Source organism: Cuculus canorus, chromosome 2 (assembly GCF_017976375.1).
Source record: "Cuculus canorus isolate bCucCan1 chromosome 2, bCucCan1.pri, whole genome shotgun sequence".
NCBI classification, from domain to species: domain Eukaryota; kingdom Metazoa; phylum Chordata; class Aves; order Cuculiformes; family Cuculidae; genus Cuculus; species Cuculus canorus.
The window spans coordinates 115,160,446-115,188,266 of NC_071402.1; the positions used below are offsets into that span (position 1 = coordinate 115,160,446).

Genomic DNA, 27,821 nt, shown 5'->3' on the forward strand with positions numbered 1-27,821 from the left:
ATGGGATGACCAGAACAATACACAGATCATCTGAAGTTTTAACATTTAGAGAGAACTGTATTTATAGGTTTCTACAAACTGCAATTAATTTACTCAGAAAATCCTTATGAAATCAAGTCTCACTTTATAGAGAGGAAGTCAGCAGAGGCAAGCTGAGCAATCTTCTCAAAACCAGTGAGCTACTGTCAGAAGCAGAGTTCTTAATAAGTAACAATAAAAATGTGAGCCCCAGGGCTTATTCACAAGAAATTTCTTTGAGAACTGAGGCCAAAAAAGGACTTAACATAGGCAGTTACAGAAGAGGAAGTATAGTTATACTCCAAGGGAAAAGAAAAGCAATACACACAAGCTGAAGAGCAAATAACTGCCTCAGATAAAATAGTCCTAAATATTTTATCTGAGGAATCTGTCATTTTAAGCTACCTGCAATGTTGATTGAAATTATTATCCTGATTTTGCAGTAGCAATGTGGAAGAGGAAAGGGAAAAAAGAAGGGAGGGAAGCTGAAAAGTGGACTAACTGAGCGGTAAAAATAAAAAAAAAAGAAAACTGTTTTGCCTGGCTCTTGGCTCCTCATGGCTATGCCATAGTCTGGAAATATTCCAAGCCCTGTGAAATTGAAACAGAACAGGCAGGTTTAAACATGAGGAATACTTCGCAATTCCTTCGTATTTAATCTCACTCTTACTCTCCCAAAAAAGAAAAATATCACAGAGTAAAAGGAACTGAATTATGATTTGATTAAATAGAATGTAAACAGTAATTTGAAAACAAAGGGCGATGCAATTTGTTGCGCAGTAGCACAACATTCTTCTTGGATTTAAAATTCACCGGCAGCAGTTCCACCCCTTTTGAAAGTAGAACCTGACGTCTGGGCTGTTCAGCCAGAGCAGCTGCTGGAGCTACAAAGCCTTTTCTCATCCTCTGCCAGGATGGGAGTGATATGGCTTCCCAACCCATCCAGGATCCTGTTTTTTTCTTTTCATATTATCCTCTTTCTTCTTCCACAGACTACTGCAGAAAGAGAGCTGAAGTTTGTGGTTGTAGTAAGTAGATTTGTTTTCCATTTTCTTATGGGGAATAGAGGGAATTTGATATGGCTGTTAAATCAAATAAGGTGTGCAGTTGTTTTGCCTCCTTTTAGGCTTAGAAATAACTACTGCTGCCCTTTTGCTTATTGGATGGAAAGATAAAGATGCTAAAAATGCCTCTAGTCGGAAGAATTTTCATCTCCTAACCCTTAGTTATTATTTCAAGATAAATGAACATCTTAGCTTTATGGCAGATACATAGTGTAAAGGATTTAAGAGATCCGAAGTCTAGTTTAGCAGTTCTTGCTTAATTTAGCTGGCACTCGGCTGCACAGCCTGCGAGCTGGCGATTATGGCCTAGCTGCTCTGTGCCTGGAAGCTGAAGCTTGCAACGTTACGGATGTTGCCACAAAACCAAAAGTATTTTCCACTTCAGAATAACTGAATAGGCACAGCAGTACACTGAGAAACAGAAAAGGGCAGTTTCATGTAGAAATTTGAGATACATATGGCATTAACTGCAGTTAGGTTGAAAACAAACAGTGAATCACTTTTTTGCTGAGTTGTTTTTGTTTTAAAGTAACTAAAGACTACTTCAGTGCCACTTTCCTCAAGAGCTCAGGTGAAAGAGAGCTTAATCCCAATAAAATGTTTGGATCATGAAGGTTGCATCATAGTCCTTTTCATTTTTTATTCCTTTTACAATTAGAGACATACTGAAAGACATTATTTAGTCCAAAAGGATATTTTCAATATAAAGTTATGAGGATTGGAATTAAAGTGGGCATTTTAAGATCTTCTTCCACCTTTTTCTATTTGAGACTTTATGTGCACACACAGATAACAGACTGTGTCCAAAATATATCATCTAGCTCTAGACAAACTATTTCATATTTAGTTGTCCTTTGGCTGCGTTGTAGATGTGCCACTTGGAGAGAGGCCAGAGTGCAGAGGAAAAAACAGATCCAACTCTTGCTGAGGTTTATTGCTCTATCAGACAGTACACATGAGAGGGATTGAACACTAATTCCAGTAACGTTCTGTATATAGCAATATACTTAAATGTTGTTTCAATGAGAAGAAGGAGAACTGGACACATGGATGAAATCAAGCAGTCAGACAGCCTTGGAGGATTAACTCTTTGAAAGGAAAGAGACCTTTACTGAATTACAGCTGTCATTGTATTCTAACAAGGAGTGTTTTTGGAGAAAGAATTACAGGGAATGCTCACCATCATGGAGACAGAGGCTCCTTATCCAAAATCAGCTGGCTTACCACAGCTATGCAGGCACATTCACCACCTACCAAATGTAATAAAAAAGAAAGATAGACCTTTGTTTATTTGTAGGGTAACTTATCAGAATTAATATTAAAATAATATGTAAATTTCATTTAAATTGTCTTCCTTTTATCCCCGATACTTTCCCTCAGACTGACCAATTTGCCTAAAAAATTAAAAAAGGTTTAATCTTATTATCAACATACATCTCTTTTCTGTATGTGTTCAACTGAATTTTGCCTTCTGAGCCCACTGATTCAAATTTCAAGGGAATAGAATCGCTAGCATAAAAACATACAGTACAAATTGGCCCCAGAACATTTCACTGATATAATAGAGGTATGGCTAAAAGGCACCTTTCTGAAATAATACAACAGCCATTTTCTAGCTGCCTTCCACAAGTTGCTGAGTTTTCACACTGCATTGTGAAAACGTGTCATAATGACTTTTTAAAACTTTCTTAGCAGCATTGCACAATATAAAATATTTCTGCAGGGGAGAAAAAACAGACAAATGTTCCCTTTTGCTCCCTTTTACAATTGACTATGCTCTGGGAAGGTGTTTTGTTCTCTTTTCACAATATCCATCTTTATGCTGATTCTGTGTGTTTTGATTAATGGCTTTTGGCTGAAAAGCTCTACTTCAAGCCAATTTGACAACACGTTATTTTAATTTTCTTTCTCACAAGTAAACATTAGCCTTCACATAATTCTTGTGCACTGGATATAATATAGACATAAGAGAAGAAAATAGGAAATACTTGAGATTTGTAACTTCTGCCTCCACACAGGCACTCACTTCATGTGTCATAAATACAAAGAGGTGTGGTTTCTGAGGTACTGTGATTTCATCATGTCTTTCTTCTTGTAGCTCAGGACAGGAAGAGGTGACTGAGCATGTTATCTATTTGAATATTCAAGCCAAGCCATTTGAAAACTTGACTAAACATGAGTATTGCTGCATCTGTGGTTTCCTTGAACTTGTCGCATGATTGGTTCCATTTCTTTCTTGTTTCTTCATTCCTATTACTGGCTTCAAAATAAGAGCTTTTTTTTTGGAGGTGATTCTGTCAGTAAAAATGTCTGTAAGAGACTCACTACTACTCAGAGACACATAATTCACTGTAATTCATGGCATTTCTGAATGAAGATGTTGTACTTAACTCCACATGTCATATTCTCAGTTCACCCTCTCTTCTGCAACAGTTTTCCTCCACTATGAATTTTCACCTGAAGACAATGGAAGCAAATGCTGGCCAGTGTCTGAGCCGTGTGGTCATTTTGATCCAAAGTAAATACCCTCACAAAGTTACAGTGAGTGAATGCGAGAATGCAGACACCAAATCAGGTTCAACCTGTATTAGAGCTGAAGGAGAAGGTATTTGGTAACTGTCTATGCATTGCTTTTGAGCACTGACGGAGCTGATGCACTTAAGATAGAAGCACTTAGATGATAACAAATACATGTGTTTTGCTGGTTTTGGGTACATCCTCCTTGCTCTTTCCTCCTTCTTGTTTTCTAGTGTCCTTCCACCTTTCGTGATGCCTCTGTTCTTTATCTCTCATCCTGCCATGTTCTATGTCTTCTTAAAGGTCAGGAAGGCAATCTGCAGGCCAGGAGTAATAAATGCTGAAGAACACATATATTATTCTGTATTCAGAATACATATATATATATTCTGTATATATTAATTAATGAAATTAATTTAAAGTATTAACACCTTTCTAACAAAATCCAAATTATAAGTATTGAGAAACACATACCCATGAGCAAGGCGAGGTTTGTAGGGGTATATTTTCTTTCCCTAACAGCATCAGGGGTTCTAAGGAAAAACACAAACTTTCAAATATACAAGCTCTTCCTAAAGTTTTAAATAAAACAAAAAAATCTCCTAAAATGTAGCTGACTAGACTGAACAAGTTAGCCTTTTAGTTTAAGTGATTTTACCTAAGATCATTGCTTCATTTCTAACTGCAGGTGAAGCAAGGTTAGTTTCTGAACTAGTAAGCAATAAGGAGGTTTAAGAACAAATAAAACTCAGTTGGCTAAGAAGATCAGTCCTTCGATTACTGGAACCAAGGTTCTGCTACTAGAAGAATTATTTTTTTTCTTACTGCTTCCAACTTAGTGTTATTGTCATAGCAATGCAATGAAGATGCAGAAATACAAACAAGGAACTGAACTTCTTTCTATTTTGTGCGAATTAAAAGAAGCAGTGCTGCTTTATAGAAGAGAACACCTGTCACTGCTTCCATTTCTTAACATTACAGAGTGTGGAAGTATTTTTCTTTACATCTCCTGCTCTCACATATATTTTAATATATTTTGATCTTTATCTCTGCCCTCTCTGTTCAGGTAAAATGCTACTCTGTTTTGGCTCATCAAGTTTTTAGGAGTTGACTGTTGTGACAGTGAGAAGTACACAGAGTGTTATGTTGCACAATAAGTCTAAAGCATAAAAACCCAGTATTAAAATCTAACATGTTTTCAGTAATTTTTTTACTAATGGGTAAGGCATATTGATTGTCCAGGTGTTGATTCATTGCTTCATATTGCCTAAAACCCCAGTCATTTAATCACAGCAGTTTGAGCAACTGTCAGTTACTCATAAAAATGTTTTTTTGTGAAGCTGGATAATTTAACAAGAAAATATGCAGCTACATTGTTACTGGGAATTTAACCTTCATTCTTTACAGAGGCATCAGCTTGTCCAGCAAAGCTAATGAATCCTACTCGACACCTATGTATGTCAGCCTGTCAAAATACGAAGGAAACAAGGAATAGCACAAAGGTCCTCACTCCATAACCAGACAATGTAGCCCTTTATCCATTCTCCTGTTCACCGGAGGTGCACTGAGAAATTATAAAGAATCAACTGAGATGCCACATTAGCAAGAAAAGACATGTACAGAAGCAAAAAAAAAATATATTAGGAAGATCTCGTGGACTATTTTGCTGTACTTAAAGTCAGTGCCTTTTCGTGGCGATCAATGTGTTGTTGATGATGGTGAAAAAAACTCCTTGATTGGATGAAATATGTTATTTTCAGGATGGTCACAACTTCAGTGGAATTCAACTAGCAACATAAAAAAAAAAAGCAGTTTCTAAATGGTTGTAATGGGAATATCTACTCCAGCAAACCTTACAGTTTATTGTAGAAAATGGACATTAGGGAGAAGTCCAATTACATTTGCCTTTAAAGGATTGTGCTTTCCATCTCTGAAATACCAGCTTCAGCATAGAGCAAGTCCATGCACATTAGGATAGAAGCCTGATGAAAAGGGTGTGTGTTGTAATTAAAACATTAAGCCACACTGCTTGTGTCTACTTTGAAAAGTATAAACATAAAACACCTCCTGGTGGGAGTGGCAAACTAACTAGCATGTACAAACCTCTCTGATGTTTGAGCAAGAGTGATGTGGCTTAATGAGGCAATAGAGAGTACTAATTATTGTCAAGCTATATACCAGTGAGGTATTATGGAATAAATGTAATTATACGAACAAATATACCATGCTTCCACATTGTCGTTTTATTCTGCAAAGTCATGAATGATCTTCGTTATGCAAACAGTGATAAAAACAAAGGTAACTTTCGCGACACTTTGGATCGGCATCTGGGAACATTGTCTGGAGGCTTTCAAGTGAATTTTTTGTGGACTTCATTTTTCTAAGCCCACCCATGGCAACCATATGAAGGGTTTATTCAGAGTTTTTCAGAACTATTTAATCTAGAGTTAGTGCTTTCTGTGTACACTGGAATAAAATTACAAAAAGTCTCATTTAAGTTTTCTGATGTAAAAATTGTATATTTTTTCGTATAATTTTGCACTGTAATTGTACCACACGAATATTCACAATGCTGGTGTGTCCAGGATACAAAAGCAACAAAACTCTTTGCTCTCAGTGAATTTAAGCGGGAAAAAAGAATCCTACAGACTTTCAAAAGTATTTTCATATATGTATGTAAAAATATTAATAAATATTAAGTATATTAACAAATATTAAGTGAGCTAACAGTGTGTTTATACTTTTTAATCTTTGTATATTAGGATGATAGAGAAACCAAACATAAGGTCCATGTGTACATGGAATTACTTTTAAAGATACTGCTATGAAAAAAAAGCAGTTACCAAAAGTTTAAAGTATGCATGCCAGAGTAATTAAATCCTTATATAAGCATTTTGGTAACTGGCTTAATATTCAAAGGTGCTAAGTATTTAAAATCCAGATTTCTTGTCTAGGTGCCTAGCTACAGATAAAATCTCAGCATGAACATCTTGGCTCATGAATTTTATGTTCTAGGTGCAAGAATCACCAGGGTCATGCCCACTAAATTCCTAGATAATTATGCCTATTATTATGTATAACGAATGTACTCCAAACCTACTTGACTAGGCTTCTGCAGACTCTCCAGTATTTTCATTTGAAACATGGCACTGGAAGTATAACATGTGCTTGACTTCTAGCTAGGTAAGAAAGGAATGTTAACAGTAATTAACTTGATTTTTCACTGTAATTTTGTTAGGTTTTCCGGCACGGTGACCGAACACCAATCGTAAACTTTCCAACTGATCTACACAAAGAAAGTGAATGGCCCCAGGGATTTGGACAACTTACCAAGGTATTTTGACTTTCTTAGAAGCACTTACATATGCTACTAAGACAAGGAGTGTATATTTTTTTTTCACGCATGCCTCAGAAACATTAGCAAATACCAAGTGGTGATAGTTGGTGTTAGCTTGCAATTCATAAAAATATCATAGAATCATAGAATAGAATAATAGAATGGTTTGAGTTGGAAGGGACCTTAAAGCCCATCCAGTTCCAACCCCCCTGCCACAGACACGGACACCTCCTACCAGACCAGGCTGCTCAAGGCCCTATCCAATATGGCCTTGAACAACCCCAGGGAAGAGGCATCCACAGCTTCCCTGGGCAACCTGTGCTGATGTCTCACCACCCTCACCATGAAGAACATATTCCTAATATCTAGTCTAGATCTTCCCCCTTCCAATTTAAAACCATCCCCTTCTGCCCTATCGCTATATGCCCTTGTAAAAAGTCCCTCCCCAGCTTTCTTGTAGGCCCCCTTCAAAAACTGTAAGGCTGCTATAAGGTCTCCTTGGAGCCTTCTCTAAGCTGGACAATCCCAACTCTCTCAGCCTGTCCTCATAGCAGAGGTGCTCCAGCCCTCTGATCATCTTTGTGGCCCTCCTCTGAATCTGTTCCAATAGTTCCATATCCTTCTTATGTTGGGGATTCCAGAACTGGACACAGTACTCCCAGTGGTGTCTCACAAGAGAGGAACAGAGGGGCAGAATCACCTCCCTCGATCTGCTGGCAATGTTTCTTCTATTCATCTAACTACTGTTAAATTTAAATCTTGTTCATCCTATCTTATAACAACCTTCCTAAAAGCAACATCTTCCCGATAGTGCATCTGCATTCAAATAGATGGCAAGTTTAAACATTGTCTACTCTATAAACATTGATGGAGTTCTAATGACCATTAAGCACTGGACCCTGTGACAGGATAAAGGAATGACACCTGCCCACCTGGTCAAGTGATGAGTCCACATCTCATCATTTCACTGGCAACCACCTACTTACAACACAAGGAAAGTCTTGCAGGAAAAAGCTGCTTCTGGGGACAGTGTGTCTTCTAATAAGGCTGCTTTCAAGCCCAGATTTTCAATAGAATGCACTGAACCTACTTCTTGCCCTTCAACATCAAGCCTTAGCTCTTTAACAGTATTTGACATATTAAACTCTAGAGTAAAGAGAAGCCAATGCATTTCCTAATAATACTTCATCATGATGCGGAGGCATGAATAACAGACAGTTCAGCATTTAGTGTTTGAAGTGAGGCTTGAAAGAGCTGTAAAATTCAGACAATCAAACAACACGCTACTATCTCTAGGTAGAAAGAATTTTTGTAAGAGGAAAAAAAGTTTCTGCTGTGGCACAGATATTTTTGGAGAGTTTTTTGCTATTTTTTTCTCTTTTTAGCAGCAGTGGTAAGAATATACTTCTCTGATAGCCAAAAAGTTTAGAAGTTCAGCACTCAGTTATGGAAATGAATAACAGAAGATGCAGGGTGCAATCTAAGATAACTGCAGGTGCACCAAGGCAAAGATGGAAGAACATTACTTAAGGCATGAAATGCAAGCCACAAATTTATCAAGCCGATCAAACAACAGAGCAATGACAATAATAAATACTAGGTTATCAATCATCCTTTCTTAGCTCTCACTAACTGACATACTCTTTACAATGTTGATCATGAATAACTAGAGCTACAGTACTGTAGAAAGAGTATTTGTACATAATAAAGCACATTGCCTTTCCTGTAGCAGATATTGGAGTCTTCGCATTTCAGAACATACACATTTTCATAGCTATAAATAAGTATTTCTTATCAAAATTCTAAATCACCTACAACATACGTGGTGCATTACACAAATGATTCATGATCACTCGAAAAATGACTGCTGAAGACAAAAAAGAACATAGAAAAGAAACTGCTACATTAAGATTCTTCAGTCACCTTAATCTAATAGTCCTCTGTATGCTTTCCTCACAGACTGGAATGCAGCAACTATTTGAACTTGGACAGTACATGAGAAAAAGATACTCCAACTTTTTGAACAGCACATACAACCGGCAAGAGGTATATAGCTGAGCTGTCTGAAAGACATTTCTCTGGCATAGTGGAACTATGGACTTGTAAAAGCACATCATCATATTCATTTCATTGTTGGAAAAAATAAGGTAATAGAAGAACAATTTCGAAAGTCAGGCTTTTATGTCAAGGTGAATACACAGACTAAAGTCTAAGTTTCAGCTCCTACATTCAGTTCAGGTCTTGCACTGGCCAGTTTTCCAGGACTAAAGATCTTCACGATATCATTCCACTCTGTTGAAAGTTGAATGCCTATCAAGCCATGTGAAAGACTGTGCTCACATACTTGATCGGCTAAATAGATGTCTAAGAGTTGATTGGATGTGTTTGTCGCATGGTATAGATCCATTGCAGGGAAGATACCACTACCATTTTGGTCTGTTCATGAGGAATGCATTGATGGAAAGGCATAAAAGACTATAGCTTTGCAATACTTCCAAGAGAGGTTTATAGTTTTAAGTGTCTTCATTCCTGAGGTATAGCAGAAGGATTATAGAGTCATAGAATCTTTTAGATGAGAAAAGACATTTAAGATCATTGAGCCCAACCATAAACCTAATACTGCCAACTCTGCCACTTAACTAGAGAGGAAGGAGAGCTTCCTTCTTTTAAATCACGCTTTCTTATTGTTCTTAGTTCAGTCTGAGGGTTAGAACCCAAACTGAAAGATGCTTTGGCAATTCAATTTATGCAAATGAAGTAGGGCCCTGGAAAGCACAGTTATGGTTTCACTGTTTTGACTTTATGCGAAAACGTAAAACTGAAATTGAGAAGGCAGGATTGATGAATTGGGTAAAATTTCCTTTTTTTTTTTTTTATTGTTTCTATTTTATGTTTAACTCTTTGCTATTCTGTCTTCAGTTTTACATCCAAAGCACAGATTATGATCGCACCATTATGAGTGCCCAGTCATACCTTTCTGGCCTCTTTCCACCAACTAGCAGCCAAATTTGGAACCCTGAGCTTCTCTGGCAACCCATTCCAGTTCATATTTTGCAAAAGTCAACAGACCGGGTGAGTACTGACTGGACACTTCCTGTAATGCCTTAAACTTTTCCAGAAGCAAAAATCATAAAAAGGGGAGAAAAGCTTAGAAATATTTTCTATTCTTTTTGAAGTTCAATCTAATAGAAGACATCAGCTGCAGCTACTGGCTGAGAAGCATGTCATGGGTCAGCTGTAAGAGCTGCACAGAAATCATCCTTCTGTAGTTGCAGAATACCTGAATTGCCATCCGCACTATCATTTTCTTCAAGGTACAGGTCTAGCATTTCTCCTAGCAGGGACAGTTTTGGACAGTATTATAGGAAAATTGCCCTAAACCTTTGTAGACAGGTGCTTTTCTGAGCACCATTCGGCCAGACAGAACTTCCTTCCTTGGCAAGTTTTGTTCCACAGTTTATTCAAGCAATGGAATTTTCACCAGCCACTGTAATGACCTCAGGCACCCTGATTACAGACAAGGGCCTTTTCATCCCCACTGCTATATGAACATTTAATGAAACACTAGCACTTACCTTGTGTTTCATAATAACAGCAGGCCTACCTGAATAACAGGTCTTGTAGAAGTTTTACTATATGTAGCTCTCTGGCTGACTCAGGTTTAGGTTTTAATTTCCCTGGCCTCTGTGACAAGGACTGTGTAAGGAACAGCGCGTGGAACAAGGACAAAAAGTTATTAAGTGCAGCAACTCAACAACTTCGAGGGCCAAGGCTGACTTTAAGGAAATGTATACAAAAACTCTATTAAATAACTGCTTGTCCAGTCACCAACACCAGAAGGTGGACTCTGTCATTATGGGGTGGCCTCATCTGCCTCCTAATGGCATTAATTCAGTCTTGAAGGACATGCTTGGAAGCAAGTACAGAAAGAAAGGGTTTCCACAAACTGGATTAGGCACAATGTGATTGAGCTAGAAACTTGACTCTGTCCCTCAACAGAAAAGAATGCTGTTGCTGTTAGTTAAAGTTGGGATGCTAAGGGAAGTTCACTAGAAGACCAAAAAAACACATCAAAGTGATCAGAGCTTTGGCCAAATCAAACCTCAAAGCCCTTAAGGGACTCTCACTACAGAGCAATGACCTGTTTGGAGAAGGCAAGCTCATTTACAGGAATCTCTACTACCTCATCACTTCTGCAGCTGCCTCAGGAGAGGGTACTGACGTTTCAGTGAAACACACTTCTGCGGGAACTCAAAATTCCTGTTAAATATGCAAACCACCTGGAAAAAAAAATGTTGTCTTGTTAAACCAAGCAGATGTTTGAGGCTATTTTCAAGCCCTAAGCAACACCAAATGGGAAATTGAGGCCAAGTACAGTCCTGTGAAAAAACCTAATGACAGTTTATTTTTCAGCCACTGAGATCTATCAAGACCTGACAGGCAACAGTACTGAATACTGCTTAATGAGGCCAAAGGGAGTGGCTTAATTAATAACACCTAGAGGAGGATAATTAAGCCATATAGCAAGAGAAACATTTATTATTGTGTAATTTAACAACATTCCCCAGCTGCTTCTTGTAGCTTTGAGCCTTCACTCTCTGATGTGCTGCTGTTACAGAAAAAATGCACATTTGGAAATCTGTGTGCTGGTGTCAGTTGGTAGCTGCTGCAAGCTTCACATTGGCAAATCAAAGAGAAAAAGAAACTATGGAAGTGCAGCTTGCTAGTGTTCATCCCAAGAGAGAGTAGACCTCCTTGCAGACACAAAATCCACAGATATTGAAACTAAATGGCATGGAGTCTTCCTATGATCATCTACACAGAGATTCCACCACTGTATATTAAGTCATTTCCTTGATGTGGTTTGTATGGTTATAGGATAATATTAGTAAAAAATATATTGGGTCAAAAATGCTCTAGTGATGTGACATAAAGTGCTGAAGTGGCACAACTCTATTTTGCTAATTATAACTTCTTACTGACACTTCATGCTGGATCAGATATCATCTGTCTTTCTGCAATTGGTGTATTTTCCAGAGCACAGAGTCTGATAGACGTATGTATTTACACATGGTTCAGATAAAAATGTGCTACCAGGTGACCTTGTAATACATACGCTTAGAGTTATTAAAAGTGAACCACACCCCTAAATAAGAACAGAGCCATTAGTCACAAAGATTTTTGATATTTTTGAACACAATTTATTTGTCACTCTTGTTTCAAGTTCTGTCCATTAAAAGGTGCTTTGAATGCTTACTGTAATATGCTGCTTGCCTCCAAAGAGATGAGAGCAGGATGTGTAGCTGGAGAAGCAATTCAGTTTCAAGTACCAGGTGGAGTCGATCTGCATCTGGAAGGGTTGAGAAATTAAGAGGAAAATGGTAGCTTTTTAAAATTTCTGATCATGGACCCTGATCTGTTTCCCAAAGTGATCCCCTGACAGACATGTATAGTTGCATTTTACCAAAATGAGTTATAGGGAAGGAAATGAAGCTATTGTAGACACAAGCAGCCACTAAAAAGTCAAGTCACCACAGTCCATTGCTCATGTTAACAAAACCCATCTACAAGGTACTCAAACAAACCATTACGGAGTAACTGTAGCACGAGCATGAATCTATCTAACAAATTTTACATCATCAATCTCAGCAGCAGAAAAACTGGAAGTGTGTTGATTAATTTTAGAACTATGCTAAGTTTTTCTTCTCTTGTTTCAGAGCCTGCATTTTCCTCTTACTGACTGTCCCCGTTTTGATGAACTTCAGAATGAAACACAAACATCTAGTGAATTTCAAAAGAGAATACAACCATACATGGTAAGACAAAGTAAAAAGCAAACAAAGTCTAAGAAGAAGGAAAGTAACTAAGATGTAGAAGTGATGGAATTTTGTTGTTTCCTTTAGCTAAAATCCAAAAATAAATAAACGCTAAAACAACCCCAAACCTGTTTTGGTAATACAAAGTAATACAAATAAAAAATATTACACTTTGTAATAGCAAAACCCACCCCAAACCTGTTTTAGTATTACAAATACAAAGTAATACAAATACAAATAATTACAAATACAAAGTATTACACTTTGTAATAGCGCTCCTGCACAAACAAAGCAGGAGTATCATGTTCCTCAGACCCTGACTGCACCTGTATGCATTCTCTCAAAGTCGCTTCAGTCTTACTGTTTGGGCTAAACCAAACCCTATATTTTCCTTTGTTTGGTTTATTTCTAACTTTCTGCTAGCTCAGCTATCCCGGTCAGCCTCACTCACCTGCAACAGGGGCAGAAATAGGAATTCAGAGCTATCCTCTCTCTCTCAGCTACTGTTATGAAACAGCCGATGTGGGAATAAAGGATATTGAGTCCCTTTATTCTTCTGTGGTAGCATGTAGCAAGAATCCCTGTGGGAACTGTGGGACTATTACTTAGATATTCAGCTCCCCTTAAACGGCAGAAGGAAAATCAAGTTTTCTTTTCAATTTCTTTTTACCTCATCCTGAATATTCACCTCAGCTCTCTTTACTTTTCTATTTTCTTCTCATCCTTTTGCTCATCCTCCTTTTATATTAGTACCTTCCTCTTCCTTATACTTGTAGGCTTTAGGTGACTAGGGTAGCCTCCTGGAAGAAGAAAGTCAGAAGAAGAAAAGAAGAGTGCATCAGGGAGCTAACCAGACTTATCTATAGCTGGGTTGAGAAAAAGCAGTGACTGAAAAAGAGATCACCTTGAAATGGTTACAAAATGAAATCTGGAAACAAAATCTTCTACTACAAGAGTGTCACCTGTGTAAAATTAAACAAAACTCTGTTACCAAGTTGGATGCTGATGAATCTGTATGCTTGTATGTTCCATATGGATTGAGTATTCGTAGTGTGCTCTTCACTTTTTTCCCCTTTTCTCACCAGGATTTTTTACAAACAATGGCAGTAGACACAGGACTTGAACTAAACCATCTTAAAATACTGGACAATTTCCAGATGTGGAATACATACGATACTCTGTTCTGTGAGGTAATAATAAGGCAATAGAGGTCAGGAAATAATTTTGACTCCTAAGTTGGGTTTCGGTTGAACCATAACAATGTCATTTCATAGGAATGAGTTACCTTCTCTCCTGGAATTGCTAGCGCTTTTTTTTAAAGTAGTGGGTTTTTATTTTTATTTTTATTTTTAATTTGAATCTAGTTTCTAATGTAGTGTACTGGTAAAAGAAAACTCAAAAGAATGGTTTATAGCTTGAGAAACTGTTGTTTCTATTTGTTGTTTTATCCTGGAACATTGGCACTGAAATCCACTCCCTTTATTTGCTTTCCCAATATGCCGCTATAGAACTATTTGAGCACACTGCCTAGGACATATTTATGATTTCTAATAGGAAAATGAAATTATTTGCTTTAAACTGTCAACAGTTAAACATCAAAATACTTAGATGTTGAAAATGGGAGATAAGATTATGATTTATCAATTAGAAAATCAGGAGATAACAATTGGATGATATCTACCAGTGTAATCCAATCAGATTGGCCTCAAGCAGTAGGATGATTCCATTTGGCCCCAGAGATTAGCAGCAGCACATCCTCCACACCCTGAGGCACTTAAACACTATAACATATTGTCACTACAACATGATGGGAGAGTGACACTTGCCTGTAAATGGCTGGTGATGGAATTGGTACCTGGACAACTGTAGGGAAAAGGCAGGAAAAGTTGGAGCTAGGTTATAGCCTGAAGATGCAGAGGAAAAGAAGAGGATAAGACATATGCCTGCAAACTTTCACACTAGCAAAACCAAACCCACGTATTTCTATAGCAAAACCACATTTTACCTGCAAAGAATCCCCTTCACATTGGTGTTTCCCCTCTTCCCATCCACCTACTTCAGGTTGATCCCCATCCCCACAAAACGTATTCCAGGGCATGCCGGTGAATGAAACCACACTGGGCAAAGAATTGTGGGACAGTCTCAGAGAGTCTAAATGCGGTAGTGTGAGGCTGGGCAATAGGATGATAGAAACCAGTAGAAGAAAAGAAACATTATTTTTTTTCCTTTATCACCAGAGTATTCACAATTATACTCTACCTGGATGGGCTACCAAAGATGTAATCAGCAAGATGGAAAAACTGGCAGAATTATCCTTATTATCACTATTTGGACTTTATAAAACAGAAGAGAAATCACGACTGCAAGGAGGTAAATTTAAAAAATACATGGCTGTCAGGAAGAAGGAGACAATGTTTATAATAACATTCAACATTCTGTCAGAACCATGATTTCTAACTATGGACATTGGATGCCATATTAAGCACGAAAATATTTGCTGAACACTGACATTTGCACAGATTAGATATTGAAACAAGGTGCAATCCCACAATTTTTAAGTGATCAGAATTTTAAGAAAAATTATAGAAATCCAAGGGAAAAAATCAAGCCCTCAGGAGGTTCATTACTTGTCTGATATTAGCTTAGATTAAGTTTAAGTTCTGTTTCTCCGATATTTATTATATTTGATTCCTGATCTTTCATGCACTGGTTATATATTATGCCAAGATCTTGGCAACACCTCAGTAGCTCTCTGACAGACGGATATAAAGCTGCTCCAAACCAGTCAGATCAGAATAGAAGATAAGAGATTCAAATTATATCTATACTGCAAGAACGGGGACCACTGCATAGCTCCAAAACTGGGGTCAAGCTATGCACATTCTGACATGACTTCAGGACACAGCCTAGGCATTTATCACACAATTCCCAGGTGTCCGTGAGCAGGGACCCAAATAAGTGAGCTTGAATATCTGCAGGCTGGATTGTTTGTGGCTAGGCTTTGTAATGCACCTACCCTGCAGTCTAGATCTAGGTAAAGAATTATTAGAAACCTCATCATCTAGGAACATATGTCATTGGATCAAGCTATATAGCAATTACAGGCTCAGGCCCGCATTAACACACACCAGTTGTTAGGTGGTCATATCATAGGGTGAGGACTTTTATTCTAGCATTCATGGGCATACTAGTTATGCCTTCTTTCCTTATACTGATATAAATCATGCTGCGTGGATTTTCTCCTTCCTTAACCCATTGACTTTAGAATATCTCTGTTCTGGAGAAGGATTACAAAAATGGTTTGGAAAAAGGAAGAATTGATACTGTTTGATTTTTTGGAAGTAAACAGTTAAAACTATTTCTTCATTATCTAGAGAGGAAGAGGGTAGCACAGCTGTCATTATTGCAACACTCCAAACAGACCAAAAATAATGGAGAGGATGTCTCAGCGTAAGAAAACTCAAAGTGTTGTTAGCCCAGTTCTCAGGATACTTCTAGATGATTTCCTGTAAATCCTGCCATTTCACTTGATCTGGATAATGAATGGTATATTTCACTTCTGTAACATCTTCTCTCTAATTATGAACTTGTAGTAAGCTAAGAAATTACTATGAGGCCTGAGTAGATATCTTCTATTTGATACTCAAAATCTTTTGCTTTTTTGGTTTTGATTTCTATGGAAATGTTATATCTCAGCTTTCCTCTTCCTTGTTCCCATCTTTTTAAGGTGTCCTTGTGAACATTATTTTAAATAGTATTAAACAGGCTGCCAATTCTTCAAGACAAAGAAAAATGGAGGTCTACTCTGCAGTGAGTATTTTTGTCTTTCACAAATCTTGCTATGATTTTACAGGTAAAAGACCCTTAAAGAGAGTAATCAGAGTCTCCCTGGAAGTTAAACGAAAGAATAATATAATACAATTTGATTCAGCTAACAAGCTGAACATCAGTCAGTACAGGAACACAGCAGGAGCATGGATCTCACCTCAGTTTCAGACAAACTGTACTTGCTAAAGAAAACTACATATTTTATTACCCATTTTTTCTTCAACTTAATGGTGCAGTTTCTAGAAGTTGCATCTTTCCTTAAGTGCTCCTACTCCGGAGATGCTGTCACATAACAGAACTTCAGCTGTGTCTCCAAACCTTTCCTCTGCCTAGAAAGGGATGATACAGCTGTGGTTTCTTTTTTATTATTATTTTAGAGGATGAAGAGGACCATTTGGATCAGACCAAGATCCACTTAGCTCATTCATTATCCTCTCTCTAACACTGGCCAACAGCAGGGAAGAATGTGAGAATAATGCAAGCACAGAGTGATGCTTCCCTGGATACAACCTTCCAGCAATCTGTGGCTTAAGGTCTTCCTGAGATAGAATCTGTATCGGTGTGTTTAATAATTCTTGGCAGACTTTCTTCCATCAATTTGTCTAATCACTTTTTTTAATGCATTTATACTTTTGGCCTCTGGAACATCCTGTGGCAATGACTCGTGTGTTAAAAGAGAGAAAAGTACTTCCTTAATTTTTTTTTTTTTTAATACTGAATTTGGTTCCTTCTTAGCATTTCTACTGCGAGAAACAGTGAATATTCATTCTTCATTTTTCCTGGGTCACTCATGAATTTACTGTTTTCTGTCACATCTCTTCCATCTTTCCTTTTCCAAGATAGAATCTTACCTTATTTAATCTTTCCTCATATGGAAACTGCTCAATACCTTAAATGTTTCTTACTGCCTTTTCTACGTGTTTTCTAGTCCTACTATATTCTTTTTGAAAAAGAAGTGCAATCAGAATTTTCACTGCTGCTTTAATGCCTTGAGTCCAAGTATACTCTTAGTTGAAACTGATCTGCCTACAAAGTTCCGGATCTGGAATTATAATTGAAACATAGTGGTTAGACCAGCAGATAAATAAGGTTAGCAAATATGCATATAAAGATGCTTGCAAAATTTAGTCATCAAGTTGTTTGGATTTCCCTCCTTCAGCTCCTTTTCCTGACATCTCCTGCAAGAGGAGGGAAATTGGGAGAGGAAGGGATGGCAGAGGGGTGTGTAATGGATTCCATCAAAATATAAGCAATTTTATTGTGTAAATCCAAACAGAAGGAACAACAATTTCAGATGTTCTGGAGTGTGTGTGGAGGCAAGGATAACAGTCTTTGTGTGCAGCTATTTAAATAAAGTACTTGTAACTTCACTTGAAATGCTATAGGATATACTACCTTACACTGCCTTAATCTGACTTTGGAACCGAAAACACTCTTGAAGGAAGGAGTAGCAAAAATACCCTGAAAAACTAGATTTATTTCTCAGATCACATCTTGCTTTCCTGTAGTATCTCCATCTCCAAAATATTTCCAGATCCTGCAAGATATATACTGCAGTAACTCTTTGGAAATGCTTCCTGCTGTTTGTAGTAGTCTGTTAACAGTTTTCCGAAAGGTGAATATATTGAACATATTTTTGTGGTCAAATTTACACAGGTTTTGTTTTATCTTGATTTCCACTCCCCATCCACTCTTGTCTCATTACTCTGAAGAAATGGTAGTTGACTTAACTGACTTTCAAAGATGTATTTTTTTTTTCCAATAGCACGACACCACAATTGGCGCCATCCAGATTGCTCTCAATATTTTCAATGGAAAACTGCCACCATATGCTGCTTGCCAGTTTTTTGAACTCTACCAAGAAAGCAGTGGGTAAAGATCTTCTTATTTATGCAAGAATGAAGAGTGTTTGAAATTTGGTTCCCTCTCCCCCCAAATCGTTTTCCTCTCAGATATTGTGAAGAGATACAAATTTATTTTAAACTGATACTTCACTGAGTAGTCCACAGGCACAAAGTTATATTAAAACCAGGAAAAGTTATGTTTGCTAGATATGCATGTCACTATGTGCTTTGAAAGTCAGAAAGAAGAGGAAAACAGGCCTTACCAGCTGGAAGTAAATGGTAAAATAATTTTTCCTGTTTCTTCAAAGGATAGCAACAACATTTCCAAGACATCTCATAAATGCCAAGGTAAACCAATTGGCTTAGAAGAGCCCAGTGGTCTTGCCATTCAAGGAGCCTTCAGAAGGACCTATTTGAGATGACTGGTGATCTGTAAATTAATGCAATTAGCTTTGGCAAAGCGGGATTTGCAGATGTTTCTACAAAGCCTCCATTCTTGAAGAACAGATTCTAGACTAGGACATTAGAGTCTATTTCCAACATTCTGCCTCTAAACAGGAAACCTATTGTTTAAGAACCTTTCTTTAAACAATCTTTTCAATGTCATTACCCAGGCGATATAGCATTGAAATGCACTATCGGAATGATTCTTCAAAGGATCCCTTTCTACTCACTCTGCCAGGATGCAGCCCTGCTTGCCCACTTGAGAAGTTTGCTGAACTAGTTTCTCCCCTGATTACAAAAAATTGGTCAAAAGAGTGTGGGAAGAAAGACAAAACGAAAGGTAGTGTAACAGCTCTGTATTTTTTACATAAGATGGAGGCAGAAGTTGTATCAATGGCTCCAAATTTTGTACCTTTAGATCTCCTTTTAACAAATGTAGACCAGCTTTACTACGGAGAGGGAAAGCCAACAAATTAAATTCCTCTGAAAACATGAAGAGTAGACTTGCCCGCCAGCGTGAAGGCAGTGCTATTATTAGAGTACTCACATAAGGAGCTACATAAAGGCCATGGCCAGAACTAGAGCTCCACTTGCTGAAAACATCTGACAGAAATATGCATGTGGGTGCTATGCAAGCAGTCCTATGTATTTTGGACGCATCAAACCTTCTGTAGATGCAAAGGAAAAGTGGCTTGCACATGCACAATAAAATTGACGCATGCCATGATAAGACTGATGCATCTGTACTTCTGGCAAGCATACCATGTACTGAGGATACCTTAGCTTCCACTCTACACACAGTGTGCAGTTGATCCATGCAGATATAGCCACTCTTTGCTTTGGGCTACCAATGGCTGACAGCGTCTCCCTGCCTGACTATTAGTTTGAGGAGGGAAGCGCAGGGCAAGGCAACACATGCTACTTTCCAATAGCACTGGTATCTCTCCCTTCCTGAGTATACTCAGCGTTTTGCTGATTCCTGATGAAACTCTTAGTTTGCATTAACTACATACGGTCCCTCTTGCCCTGTGAAAAAAACAATGAATAAGATTTACTCAAGCACAGGAAGCTATCTATGCATTTCCAGGATTGAAGTATTATGCTTTTATACTCATGTTGCGTATGTCAGTAAATACAGACCATGTGACCTTGCAAAAAATATGAATGAAATGTAACTATATTTCCATTGCACATACTTACAAGAAGACTGCTATCTCTGTATTTAAAGTGATATACATTTATCTTTCATTAACTGCCTTTTCTTTATTTTTTTTCTTTACAGATATTTTTATTGGATTTGATGTTGCTGTTGGCTTGTTGTTTATTTTTGACCTTGTACTGCTCTACCTCCTTTATCATTATGGACGCTGCAGGCGCAGAAACAACTACCAAGACATTTAAAGGGGAGGTAAAGAAATGACAGAGAGCAGCTAGACATCAAGCAATCTTTGAGGTTGCTTATAGCCATCCATTTGCTCTGGCCAAATTAATCTGGCCTAGGTCCTAAAAGACTAAATATCTGCAGTGAGAAATGCTGTGGAAATACATTATTTTTAAGAATTTACTTTTGTAGAAAGACAGAATTACTTCAGCTTCTGTCTGTAAATTTTCCACTGCTATTAACCACTCCCAAATCAGCCTGTGGGGTGAAGGGATGCTATTGTCTGTGTTTTCTTTTTTTTTTAGTATTTCCTATTATCATCTAGCACTCTGTTACTCTCTTACCCTGTTCAATAAGTTTTTTTTGAAAATCACAGTCTGTAATATTTTCCTTACTTCTTATAAATGGCTAATTTGTTGATGCACAGGAACATGTTTTCAGTGAGCAGAAGCTGCAATTATCGTGTGAAAACAGATTCATACCAGCACTTGGGAATACTGTTTCAGTATTTATTCATGCAAGTCTATGCATGAGTTTTGACCTTGGCCTTCAGCTAATAAAAGTCTGCAGCCTGCTTTTCAAAGCAGTTACACTACCATAGCTCTCACTGAAATTAGCAGAAAGTGGGGGGAGCTCTGTCATGTATTCAAGCATCAAGCAAGAAGCTTAGTGCAACAAGATCTTGGCCAGTGTCCATCACCTTAGTAATATGGATAAGTAAATACATACAAAATGTCACTACACTGCTTTCCTGTTTTTCTGAGCTCCTAGTCATGCAAGTTCCTTTGCCCTGCATCTTTTCTACGATGCATCTGTTCTGCGTCCTGCTTCAGGTCTCTTCTGTAATTTTATCTGAGCCACTTTTACAGTAATTCCTCAAGCTATCACTCTGTTTATCACCTTTCATTTTAATTTACAATAACTCCTTGTTCTGTTCAAATCTCTTACATTAACAAGACATGCACTGAAAGTAAGAAAACAATGATTCTGCTTTTTGTACGTTGATCTCGTCTGTGCAATATATGTTGTTCCGTTTGTAAGCTCCTCAGGGCAGGGAATGCATTTCCATAATTGCTCCCTAGTGTCATAAACAAGTATCATAAACACTAATATTGCTGTATAAAATACTTTTTATTGTCATATGTTTCACAGGCTGAATTAAGATTTTTTTATCCTGTAGTCCTACAAAGGATACTGTGAATTACATTACCACGGAGAAGCCTTTTAAAAACTATACAGACGGGTGCCAACAGCAGGTTCAGCCCAACAGATATAATGAGCAATCATGTGCTCACACTAATGAGCCCTGTCGAAGCACAAAAGTCTAGAGAATGCTGCAAGGTGTTGTTGCTTAGCTCAGGCATAGCATTGCGTCGATGTGAATACACTGCTTCTGGTCTGACTTTGACTCACATCTGTGGGTTGCAACTTGGAGCCCAGGAGCTTGTGTCAGCTACCACTGATCTAAAGATCAGCCCTCAATATTACAGTTATGGACACATTCAAAATGTGATGGAATTAGATGGATTAAATAGAATAAATCAAACAAAATAGCAATGGCGTGTGGTAATATAGCCATTTCCAAACATCACTGCATTTGCTTGTAGTAATTTCAGCTACTGAGGTGTCCACCTTTTGAAGGAGTATTTTCCACTCGGTGAAAAGCCTTTACTAGTAGACATTTCCATTTTATCTATCTTACGAAATATAATCAAGGGATGGATTTGATTCTTACATGGTAAGGATATTTTATTATACAACAATTTGGGGCAAAGCTGTTGAAAAGATGAAAGGTTGTTGTTAAATCAGACATTTTGGACACACAAGCCTCAGATTGTAACTAGTAATTCCGATCCTTGGTTCAACAACTTAAAGGAATGTCTGTATTTCAGTCAAAAGTGTTACAGCAGCCCTAGGAAACACGCCTGAGCTGACTGTGTTACTCTCAGCATCATACTCAAAGTGAGGAAAAGCTCAGGACAAACCACAAAACTGATCCTGACTCCTGAATGCATACATATGTAAAAATATATATATACACACAGATACACTCGGTGATTACCTGATGCTGAGGTCTGTATTACCACTGCTGCAGTGCTGTTGATACGCACTTAAGGATAGATTGAGTATGTCTTTTGTTAGAGGCAGTCAGATGCTTGACAAGTGAAGATGTATTGTTGGCTGATAATATGTGGTAAGAACAGTTTTGGAGATATTAGAAAGCCAGTTGTTTGCACTCCACAAGAAGTAGCACGGGGTGTGTTTTCCAAGATTGCTTCCTACAAGAAGAAGTACATCCAGTAAAATGTGAAGTGTTTGAGACATCTTTGGTGGTTTATGGTACTGAAGTAGAAGCTGTTACAAAGAATTTCAGGAGATGAGGCAATTCTAGGTGCAGCAGGAGCAGTCGTGAATTAAATTTATTGTAGGGATACCTTTTTGTTAACAGATAGTCATACTTGAAAATGTCCAAGCATTTTTAGAATGGATCCAGTGAACACAAGTTACATTGAATGTAATGAATAGGTTCAGATGATGTAACTTAAGATTTAATAGAAGTACAATAAAGAAGTAATACATTATTAATGTAGGTGCAGAATCTCACTTATAGTAAAAATGCTTTGTCTTGCTGTGATTAAATCAAGTGTAATTTCTCCAGTGGAGTAAAAGGTTGAAAGTGTCAGACAAGCTTGTGGGTTTTTTATTTTTTCAGCCAGATTTACTATTTGTTTAGTATAACTGCAGACTATTTGTGACTAGAAAACATCTTTGCTCCGAGCAACTTGTACCACTGCAATAAAGTATATTAAGGAAACAGTTCAACATTTGCAATTGTATTCAAGTGAAAAATGATGGAGCTTTCAGTATGCCTAGACTTCCCGCCAAAAAGCGAATGCCCAGGTTTGCTCCTTTCATAAGAACAGATTCCTAAAGCAGTGATGCTTTGGCACTAACAATGCTAGCGTGACGACATCAAGCCCTTCCATTTGCCTCCTAGCAGTGACATCATCTGCCTCTATGATAACTATGGTAGCAATTAGCAACTCTGCAGCTGGGTTTTCTGGGGCATATGATAGACAGCAGTACCTACACAGCACTTTCCAGCCCAGTCAGCCTCAACCTCCTCTTACTGAGTTGACTTCGTTCTGGAACTTGTTTATTCACAGCCCTGAATATTGCACACACTGTGTCAGCACAGCATACCTATCTGACTTCCAGAGTAACACTGGCTCAATCTGCAGTGTTTGTGTCCATTCCAAACTGTAATGTAGGTACATTTGATCCAAATGACATTATCTCTTCTCACTTAAACACATTTTCTTAGGTGTGGTAAGATATAGAAAACAAATACAGTACATTTAAAAAGAAAATAAATGTGTTCAGTCCAAATTATTTTGAGTCTGGATTAAACCTCCAAAGATAAAGTTGGTTATATAATTTTTCTCCACATACAAAAAACGTTAAAAATTCTGTTGTAAAAAAGGAAAATAATGATTTACAGTGATGGAATTTGAGAATGGTGGTGTGGGTAGAGGCTGACTCGTTCTTAAGCATATAACCTTGGCCTTCATTAATTCATACTGAGGAGACATCAACAATAGTGCATAGGATTATATTCTTGGCATAAAATAGCTGAAATTACTACACTCCTTAAAGTAATTCTTATAAAGAAAGACGGGAATGAAAGGTGGACATCTGCCTATATGGGGCTAGCTTTATTGATTAAGACAACAATGCTTCTGCATCAGAAGTAGCCAAGTACTAACACTCAAATAAATAAACATGAGTTGCTACTGAAATAACAGCAAATCATTTGAACTATTGTATTATGTAAGATGGCCTCTTCTATGACTAGACAATTTCACCTCCAAAGGGATTTTAGCACTGGCAAGGCCTGCAAGACCATGTGTAAGAGATCAGGTACAGTTGGACAGTTGAAAACAGATATCCAAAGTCCACTTGTACTAATTTCTGTAATTTCTCTTCAGGCAGAATAATGACACTACTCCCTCTATGAAGGTTGATAGTACATTGTCAAATTCATCCATCCTGCAGACTGAGGTTCCAGTGATCTTTTAAAAAATCTGTAGAGAGAAGAAGAGATACTATTTATCAATTTAAAGTAGATAGTGGAGAAAGGAAATGGCCCTGGCTCCATCTCTCTTCCTTTATATGTATCTGGAATCATGTCCACATCAAAAAAAAGTAATTTCTCTGTGCTGTGGTTATGGCAGCTAAAGGTCTTGCTCTCTTCCTACAGGGAGCCTTTGACTTCAAAGGACAGAGTAATTCTGCTAGCTCATCTACACTGTAAACTATGGAAAGAAGGGTTGTAAGATGCAGAATGATCATAAAGCCTTTTCTTTAGGAAGATAAGAATTAAAAGGATATATGGACTCAAAAACCTGTAACTTCAGATCCAAGTAGGGAAGCACATGCCCTCCATTCTCTAAAATACTAGTCTTGACAACATTTGGAGCAAGAATTACAAAAAGAGTAGCAAAAATTCTGTATCACCCACAACTGTTGAGCTGACTGAGGACTTCTCCAGTACTTCTTGGAAGCAGAGCTCCTTCATTGTTTCCATTCTGAGGTGTTCGTAGAGTGTGTCCTGCCTGCTCTTAAGGAAGCAGCAAGCGCTGAAGCAAATCTGAAGCCTATTTCTTGTTTAGAAGTTTCTAACCACAGGCACTTAAGATTAAAATGGATATGATTAGTAAATTACTGTTTGTTGTATGACAGTTCCTTCATTTGTGAAATTAATTCAGAAGTACTTTACAGCACAGGGCACCTCCTTCAGGACAGATGAGGGAAACGAACAATTCAAACACAGCATGTTACCCTTATGAAAAGACAAGAGCGTTTGCTACCTATATAAGCAGCCCTTCGTGAGAATTTGTGTATTCCTTGTAATATCCTGGTGGAAGAGAGCTTTGTCAAGCCATTTATGCACAAGAAACAAAGATTCCTTCTTTCTTGGTAAAGGAAGATGTATATAAAAATACACCTTAGTAGGTAAGTTAAGACTCTTCAAATAAACACATGAAAATCTTCTCTGACAAATGAAGGCCTTATTTTCACTTCACTTCACTTCACTTCACTTCACTTCACTTCACTTCACATTACTGTTCGGAAAGATAGAGTTGGCAAAGACAGGATATTTTAAGCCTCATAATGTGGTGGGTATCCTACCTCCAGTAGAATTATTGAGTTGTCGTCTCTTGTATGGGTATTTGCTCTCATCTTTGAACTACTGGTAGGATGGAAGTGAAGGACGACAAATACTTTAAAGGGCAGCGAGCAAAACAAGCCACTGTTGATTACATGTCTCAATCACCAAAACTATTTGGTCATAGATGTGAACCAAGTGGGTCCTTAATCCCCTCAGCTATTCTTTCTAACTACCACACTCAACCTCAGGGTATGTGGTAAAGCATAGCCCCTATTGATTTATATCTCTCCTTTTCTGAACACACATTCAGTAATATCAGTATTGTAGAAAAGCCATTAGCTGAGCTGCATCTGTCTTTGTTGATCTCGTCTAATTGATGTTTCACTACAATTTGAATACCAGTCCTCTGTAAAGAAGACCATTCTCCATCATGAAGTGCTGTCATTATTAATGACTGTCTCAGTTGAGCCTTAAGAAAAATCCTGTTTTCTGTAGACAAGTATCTCTGGACAAAAAGTTTGGAGATTTTAATAACCATAGCTTGTGTTACCAAAGCAGACTAAGCATTCTATACAAACTTCCTTCTTTATTTCAGTGAAGCAACTGCCACTTTGGAGAGTGCAAACACACTCTGACTCTACTCAAGTATGTTATTTTATAATGATTTATCTTTTTGTTTTAGAATATAGTTTTAGCATGTAGTCCTAAGTAAGTTTATTATCAGAGAAAACACATGTATATGAGGCTCTTGATGACAATAGAGCTTGACTGTTCAAGAAAGAGACCAAATATCCTGAAATAACTGATAAAACTGTAAAAGAACTGCATTGCTGAGACAGAACGATGTTACAGACTTTTATCTGTTCAAAGCAAAAGTCTAAAGGATCAGTCTCAGAAGCCAACCTAAATACAGAAGCGGCTGAGGAGGTATAATTGTAAAAACAGTATAATTTCCATTATGCTTTCTTTGTAGTTTTACAATGCTTTTCCCATTACATAAAACGTATGTTTATAGATTCTTCTGCATTTAAATCTTGCCTGGTGACAAAACCAGTTCTAGATAATCTGGTGAATCCTAATCATATCATTCTGTAATTCAGATCCAAACTTTTCACGTAGTGGATGGGCAGCTCCCCCAAGTGTTTACTAACCATTATGTGGTGTAGTTTTCAGGAGACTTTGGGCAGTCTCCTACTTTGATAAAACATCCTAGACTAAGGTGGGTAACGAAACTTCTAGTATATGCTAGACAGAGCCTTTGTCAGCAAGTAAAATAATGGCATGAAAAACAAATGTAGTGGGAAAGAGTCTGTGGAAGTACAAGCAGTTTCCCTTGCAATGGAACATATGAGACAAAAGCTAAGGAAAAACCTATTTCCCTAAGTGCGTTATTAGCAGTAGGGCATTGTGGAAACCCCTCAAGGTGAAAATTTAAAGTTGAAAAACTCTCATAAAAAGAGAAAAGGGGGTTTGTTCCAGGTTAGCATCATTTAAGGAAGGGCAAGCATCAAAAAAATCTTTGTCAAAAGACTGGACCCCAGCTTTCTCAGTACAGTAGCCATTTTAATGGGATGGTCTGCTGTTTGGAGAAGAATTTGGACACATCATTTACATCACATTTATGAAGACAGCAGTGGAGGCCTTGGTTTATCTGTAAAAATCTTCAGACATAATAAACAATGTGTTAAATTCTGTTTTAGTTTATTTAAAAAAAAATCCTTGAAGTATCTAGAGTTAAGAGCGATTTTCAAACAGTGAGTAAACGAGATGCATATTGTTCTGTAGTGGTGGCAAAGCAGTGAGAGCACTAACTTATCATCACCAGTAGCAAATCCTCCAAAGCAAGATCAAGGTCACCCAACTGCTGCAGGCAGGGTAAGTTGCCACGGTTACTTTAGGAACTGATAACGCAGGGTGCATAGATGCCTTCTCCTGGCAAGTCCTTACCAGAGTGGCTCTGGCGTGCCTTATTAAAGTAGGTAGCCTGTTTGAACCCTAGAAGTCTCTCCACCTTTACTTCTCTCTTTACATCACCTTTAACTGCAGCCTGGTGGGCATTAAGAAAAATTTGAGTCACTATTTCCTACCGATTACTGGGAGCAGTATGCCATCTACTGACTGTACAAGCTCTCTTGTGTTTGCAGCTTTCTACCTAAATAGTAAGAAAGCTTGTTTTAAATGGGATTCCGTCCACTTTGGTGCTTCAGGTTCTGGAGCCAAACTCATCCTGAATGTTAAAAGGTCAGTTCTGCCTTTCTAGAACTAACTTCTTTTTCAAGGGAGTACAAAAGAGATTATTAACAAATTTCTTCTAGATTAGCTATGCAGGAAGTTGATAGGTAGGCTAGTGTTAAATGAACAGACTTTGCTGCCTCAGAAAATAAGTCTTCAGTGTAAGT

At 37.8% G+C, this 27,821-nt stretch overlaps 1 protein-coding gene across 2 annotated transcripts; it reads left to right on the forward strand.

The window, feature by feature from the left end:
- The first annotated feature begins 746 nt into the window (after positions 1 to 746).
- ACP3 (acid phosphatase 3) lies at positions 747 to 25,080 on the forward strand. Of its 2 annotated transcripts, XM_054058282.1 has the most exons (12): positions 747 to 1,046; positions 6,838 to 6,933; positions 8,896 to 8,982; positions 9,856 to 10,008; positions 12,654 to 12,752; positions 13,838 to 13,942; positions 14,990 to 15,122; positions 16,480 to 16,562; positions 18,346 to 18,452; positions 19,039 to 19,208; positions 20,151 to 20,276; positions 24,511 to 25,080. In XM_054058282.1, exons 1-11 carry the CDS (start codon positions 933 to 935, stop codon positions 20,267 to 20,269), a joined length of 1,266 nt encoding a protein of 421 aa, XP_053914257.1. In that variant the 5' UTR covers positions 747 to 932; the 3' UTR covers positions 20,270 to 20,276; positions 24,511 to 25,080. The 2 variants fall into 2 exon arrangements, with proteins under 2 accessions (XP_053914257.1, XP_009568698.2); XM_009570403.2 differs by lacking the exon at positions 24,511 to 25,080 and having other exon boundaries at positions 750 to 1,046; positions 20,151 to 23,072.
- Positions 25,081 to 27,821: the final 2,741 nt, after the last annotated feature.

Coding starts and splice junctions, on each gene's coding strand:
- ACP3 (XM_054058282.1), top strand. CDS start 933: ATGGGAGTGATATGGCTTCCCAACCCATCCAGGATCCTGTTTTTTTCT. Junction 6,934..8,895: donor GATTTGGACAACTTACCAAG/GTATTTTGACTT, acceptor CTTTCCTCACAG/ACTGGAATGCAGCAACTATT. Junction 13,943..14,989: donor ACGATACTCTGTTCTGTGAG/GTAATAATAAGG, acceptor CTTTATCACCAG/AGTATTCACAATTATACTCT.